This window comes from Epinephelus moara, chromosome 18 (genome assembly GCF_006386435.1).
Source record: "Epinephelus moara isolate mb chromosome 18, YSFRI_EMoa_1.0, whole genome shotgun sequence".
In the NCBI taxonomy this organism is placed as follows: Eukaryota; Metazoa; Chordata; class Actinopteri; order Perciformes; family Serranidae; genus Epinephelus; species Epinephelus moara.
In genome coordinates this window covers 9,831,267-9,837,565 of record NC_065523.1, presented here as the reverse complement: position 1 = coordinate 9,837,565, position 6,299 = coordinate 9,831,267, and the positions used below count along the sequence as shown (strand labels likewise).

At 40.9% G+C, this 6,299-nt stretch overlaps 1 protein-coding gene across 2 annotated transcripts; it reads left to right on the top strand.

Moving 5' to 3' along the window:
• Nucleotides 1–893: 893 nt before the first annotated feature.
• LOC126405699 (gastrula zinc finger protein XlCGF57.1-like) lies at nucleotides 894–5,895 on the top strand. Of its 2 annotated transcripts, none has more exons than XM_050069570.1 (2): nucleotides 894–1,220; nucleotides 2,687–5,895. In XM_050069570.1, the coding sequence occupies exons 1-2, from the start codon at nucleotides 1,025–1,027 to the stop codon at nucleotides 4,177–4,179; spliced, it is 1,689 nt and encodes a 562-aa protein (XP_049925527.1). In that variant the 5' UTR covers nucleotides 894–1,024; the 3' UTR covers nucleotides 4,180–5,895. The 2 variants fall into 2 exon arrangements, with proteins under 2 accessions (XP_049925527.1, XP_049925526.1); XM_050069569.1 differs by having other exon boundaries at nucleotides 2,684–5,895.
• Nucleotides 5,896–6,299: the final 404 nt, after the last annotated feature.

Sequence of the window (6,299 nt, the reverse complement as noted above, 5' to 3'; positions counted from 1 at the left end):
CAGTTGCTATGTAGCCCAGTCTTGCTAGGGATGCTGCCCTGCAACACTGCAGCTGTCAAACAACTTCCGAGGGAAAAAACAAACAGAAGTGGCTGGTTTTAACGGATGCCGCCGAAGAAAAAGAATAGGCTACCTACGGACTTTCTCTGCCAAAAACAAAAGAACCCGGAATTGAATACACACTCGGCAGTCATGCTTAATGACATTTTACGCGAGTTTTATGCCTCGGTTCAGTCCACTAAGCCTGGGTGAGTACAAAACTTTCACCAAAAGTTGTGGAATCCGGTCGGTTTTAATGCACTTCGCAGAGGCAGACAACATTATTTATTTAACTGATAATTAGCCGTGTAATAAGCGGGATAATGTATAATGAGCCGGTGAATACTGGGAAAATAACTCCCTTCAGGGGAATGAAACCCCTTACCCCTTATACATTATCCCTTACGTATCTCAGGTGGAATTCACTTACATTTTAGTGTGCCATCAGCTTATTAATAGAATTGTAACCTAAACAAAGAAAAGCGTACAATATCCAGAAAGGTAAGTGTCGCTTTAAACAAAGCCACACGTTGCAGGGAAGAGGTTGTCCATTCTGTTAAGTTTATGAAGAACACAACAGAATAAAACGCTATACAGTAATAGTTTTATTATACTTTGTATGTGCGTGTGTGGGTGTATTTGTAAAGGTTTGTATGTTCTGTATTGTTGTAATATATATGTATGTATGTATATATATTATATCTTCTTTAAGGATGTTCAGGTGTAGACTGTTTAATCTTTAATATGATTCGTTTTAATCAAAAGGGAAAAAATCAGTTTACTCCATGTTGAAGAGTTACGCTATTATTTTGAAAATAGCGGGCTCTGACCGGAAATACTTCAAGGCAGCTGAACACAAACGCTAACTTAGCAACAGTCAAGCATTGCATGGCGAGCCGCCGTATTCACAACCAAAACAGCGTGTAGAAACACTGGATATCAGTCAGGTCCGGCCTGTAAACACAGCCGAGTGTCTGTCCGCATCATGTCCAGCATTCAGCTGCTCAGAGTTCTCGTTAACGAGCGGCTGTCTGCGGCCGCCGAGGAGATCTTCGAGGCGGTTAAAAAAACCATCGCAGGCTACGAGGAGGAGATCCTGCTCTCCAAACGGGAGATCCGCCGGCAGCGCAGGATGCTGCGAACAGTTTTACGCCCTGAAATAAAGATAAACAAACAGTCAGGTTTGTGAATTATTGGCATGCATTCATCCTTTCACCATGTCTGGCTCTGACTCTGACTCTGACTATGCAATGAAACGCTATCATCACGAACCTCGTCAACGCCCACTTTTCTGGTGAAAATGAAGTGGTGTCAGAAGTATTTGGTCACTTTAGCTAGCTTAGTTCCGTCCTCTTGTCTTTCCTTATTAAACAAACTGGTAGCTAAATTTGATGATTGCAAAACCAGGTTCATTACCAGGTTATCATGCCTCATATTAACCAGGCCCTTCCGGGGTAAGATGATACCTGCCTAATGGGAGAACACCAAGGCGCCGAACTCCGTTGATATATCTAGAAAGGCAACATTTGCACGTTCATCTGCACGTGTGTGCCTATTAGGCGGCGATTCAAGATATATTGTTGATTGCACATGTATACTATTACATTCGGCATGCGAGTAATTCACAATGCAGCTTTAAATTTAGATGAAAATAAACTCTTATTGTGTCTGATCACCATCGGCGGTTGTAGAGGGGTAACATATTGGGACAGAAAGACGGCCGTATGGTTTGAATAGGTGTAGTGGATATTAACATAAAATACAAAGTAATGTGTGTAGACTGGCAAGTGTTACATATGCCGAATTAGAGATGGCATCCGAATGATTTGGAAAAAAAACTAACCTCCATGACTTAAACTGACAATGTAAGCCTGTAGGTTAAATAAGGTATCATTTAATCGACATACTGAGTGGTGTCTGGCGTCACGTGGTATGGTTGGTTAGTGCCAGCCAAACCAGTATAATAATAATCCACAAATAACTATACTGTCAAAATTATTTCACTTTTATGTAACATACTCATATTAACTATAATGTTTTTTGAGCCAGCTAGTGTTTGCTAAGATTTATCTCAAACAAATGTGGCATAGCTAGATTTTGCTACATAAATCTTTGACATCTCTGAGTCCAGATACTTTAATATTTTCAAAGCTTGTATATTGAGATATTTCAATAAGGGCTGTTTAATTTAAGGTAGTGTCATTTTGCATCCAATGTTAAAATATTACCAAATAATAACTTATAATAATAACTTAATTTGTACAGCACACACACACACACACACACAATAAAAAATAGGTTTTAATTCCAATTAATTTAATAAAATCTACATAAATGCAAGTCTAAAAAGATAGGTTTTAAGATTTCATTTAAATCTGACAACTGAATCAGAGTCCGACCTCCTCTGGAAGGCTATTTCAGAGACAAAGCCAGAGTTAAAATTGTAATGACTGTCACAGTAACACGTTTAATTGAAAAGTAATTAATCGATAATAAAAGTAACTATTAGCTTTGGTAAGATATTAACCATTTTTAGTGGCTGTATAGATAATAAATTATATTGAAGCTTTTAAATACTCCTTATTTGCTGTATTCTGATGGATAATTTATTTTATAAAAGTTTCTTCCTTTGCATTTTTTCCAGCAGATCAACCTCAGCTGGCTCTTTCCGTCTGGGACGAGGAATTCCCCTCCAACCAGCAGCAGCAGCCTGACAACTGTGATCAGGCATGGAGCTCTGGTCCAGACCAGGACAACCAGGAGCCTCCAGAAATTAAGGAGAGCCAAGAAGACCCCTCCTGCAGCCAGGAGGGGGAGGAGGAGGACAAGACCATCAGGTTCATCTTCACTCCTCCGTACGTGAAAAATGAGCTTGACCAGCCTCAGTCCAGTTATCAGAGCACTGAGGGAGAAGGAGATCCTCTGCCGAGCACGTCAGCTGAGCAGAAGGCAGAGGGTGATGATGGAGCGTCCTCCAGCTGTTCTGCAACTGAACACGACGATAGCGACGAGGACTGGAGGGGCAGTGCGGGATCTCAGGGTGACAACAGTGACAGTGACCACAACGGCAAGCAGAAGAGGAGGAAGGGGCCTAGACTACCAATGGCCCCAAAACTGCCCCCGACTAAAAAAGCAAAATCACGAATTTGCTGTAAAGTCTGTGGGAAAGGCTTTCACGCTAACGTGTCTTTGGTGAATCATATGGAGGTTCACCCAAAAGAAGTGTGCGGCGTGTGTGGGGAACGATTCGAGACTGAGGACAGCTTTCAAGTTCACCTGAAGACACATGTGAAAGCTGAAATCTGTAGCGTTTGCGGGAAATGTTTTGGGGCCTCCAGCTCTTTAGAGACGCACATGAGGATCCACACGGGAGAGAAGCCGTTTAACTGCAGCGAATGTGGGAAATCCTTCAACTGTCGCCACAACATGATGCGACACATCAGGATACACACAGGAGAAAAGCCGTATACTTGCACTGTCTGTGGCAAATGCTTCAATGACTACTCCACGCTGAAACGTCACCTCCTTATTCACATGCAGAAAGACCATGACTCAGTTAACACTTCTGCAAACAATAATGAAAATGGCGACGACGTGGAGAAGAAGAAGAAGAAAACATTGTCATCATCACAGAAGAAGCAGCAGACTCAGACCATATGTGAAGTATGTGGGAAAATGTTTCACTCCATGGTTTCTCTGGTGAATCATGCCAAAAGTCATGCCACAGACCTCTGTGGCGTGTGTGGGATGCATTTCGATTCCCAGGAAAACTTAAAACTTCACCTGAAAACTCACAAAAACGGGAAAGTCTGTGAAGTGTGTGGGAAGTGTTTTGACAGTCAAGGAAACCTGGAGATGCACATGAGGATCCACACGGGGGAAAAGCCGTTCCTCTGCAGCGAGTGTGGCAAATCCTTCAACTGCCGACACAACATGATGCGACACATCAGGACCCACACGGGAGAGAAACCCTACCTGTGCAACATCTGCGGCCGCTGTTTCAGTGACCACTCCACGCTGAAACAGCACAGCAGCACACACACTGGAGAGAAACCACACCGCTGTGAGATCTGCGGTAAAGGCTTCCACCGAAAGACTTACGTGAGGCTTCATATGAAGAGCCACACAACTGAGAAGTGACTGTTCTGTAAATATAATGGGATGTAAATAAAAACCTTGACATGAAAAGTTTTTTTAAGCCAATATCGACTTTTTTTAACATGTCAGGGCTGCAAATTCATCTCGACTGATCATGCATCATTTGCCTTGTTGGGATCTTATAGGATCCATTTTTTACACTGTCCCAGTCAATTTTTTAAATGGTTGAAAAACCTATTTTTAAGATGAGATGATGTGACAAGTTGTCACCAGTCATTGCAGTTTGCTGCCCTTAAAAGCAGGTTTAAAGCTGTAATAGCAGATTTTTGGCCACTTGGAGGCAGCAGAACAAGCTAAACACAACATACAATCTCTTTATTATGTTAGTTTGGCCAGTGTGTTAGCAATTAGCTGCTCATTAGCACATTATCACTCATTTGTAGTTGTGTTAGTGTCCACCTTAAGTCCAGTGTTCACTCTTCAACTTTAGGTTATTTACATCACGTGCAGTCTGCAACACTTCACAGGTTAAAAGGGACCAGTTAACTGTTAGTTGACTGCTGTCAGTATAGAGTGGTGCAAAATTGAGTCCTAAAACCTGGAAATGAGTTAGCATTTTGGCACACTGGTTCTCTCGTCTTGACGTCACTGGGGTTTTTGAATTGGTGCTAAGGTCTGTGGTTAACACAAGCTTAAAAGACTTTAGTACTACTACCATAAATACATCTGCAAATACCCCACAGGTACATTTTAAAGCCTTTATGTGTCTTAAAAAATATCAGCCTAACGTCAGCTTTTTAATTCTGGTGATTGCATTTACGCTCAAAGAATCACAAAAGTGGTCTTGATACGTGAAGATTATCTTGCTGAACAAAACTTGTGAGTATCATTAACCTTGTTTTGCCACAGAGCTTATATTCTGCATCAATCCAAAATTCAAAAGGAAAAAAAACATTGGCTTGTCATTGAGGGGACCAGGGCGACACTAACTTCCATATGGCCTACAAATAAACCTCATCCCTATATTACTCTATGTTTGAGCAGTTATACATGTCAGACTGTAGGTTAATTATGGAACTCTCCAGTTTACTGCACTGCACATCAACGAAGTCTGGTGGGAGCTAGCTAGCAGCATGTTAGTCAGCAATTGCCGTATTAATCAAAACTGACATCCCTAAATTGAATATAGAATTTAAAAAAACACATAGCATGATAAAATTGAAAATACCACTGATCAAAGTAGAAACCAGACATAAAATTCTCAATATACAGAGAAATAAGACACGAGATGTACATGTCAGTTGAAGGCTTTACTAACCCTTTACACGACTGAAAACAAGTTCCGTTATGCGTTAAAGAATAAGGCCAGAAATATTATGTATTCTTCTTACTGTCAAAAAACAAACAAACAATGTAATCGCCAAAACTAACGATGTTGTAGTCCACGGTGCTTTCTAACTTCTTGTCTGTGGCTTAGTTTTAAAAATGTGCGTCGCATAATGTTAAACGCCCTCCATGTGCTGTTACAGTTTACTGCAGCAACACACAATGTGCCTAAGATAATGGAAAGAGTTTAAATAGTAACAGACTTTTTCTTGTCTTCTCATTTATGGCATTTATTTTATCAGTTAATAATGCCAAGACTTAAAAAAAAAAAAAATCCTCTTGTAATATGGAGATTTTTTGAGGTGTTCAACCAAAGATGTTTGCAGAGCTGTGAGACTCTGACAGTGTGTCAACATTCAGCTGTTTTAATAAACATTCATGTAATGACTTATTATTTATGATGATTTATTCTTGAGTCCACTTTGTGTATGCTTTTTTTCCACAGAGATGAAAAGGGGAACAGGGGAAACATTGAACTTTCAGAGGCATGTTTGCAGTTTCAATATTTCAGCTTTGTTTTAGGTTAAAATCATCATCAGGAACAGGTAGAGGAGTCAGGAAAAAAACAGGTAATATATAGGTGTGCCAGCAGGTAGGCTGATGATGCCATGGGCAGAACATCAACACATGTCAGCACACAACTCTCTCAGGATTTTTTGCCTTGGATGACAGAGACTGTAGTGAGATGATGAACCAAGTTCAGCTAAGGTCCCTACCCAGATGTTGCAGTTACTTGGTCAAGCCACCAGGATGCCTGAAAATGGCTCGGCACACAT

What these genes read in the sequence shown, in the direction of transcription:
- LOC126405699 (XM_050069569.1), top strand. Translation starts at nt 1,025, where the DNA reads ATGTCCAGCATTCAGCTGCTCAGAGTTCTCGTTAACGAGCGGCTGTCT. An exon ending in AAAGATAAACAAACAGTCAG is followed by an intron (nt 1,221 to 2,683) that starts GTTTGTGAATTA and finishes CATTTTTTCCAG; the next exon opens with CAGATCAACCTCAGCTGGCT.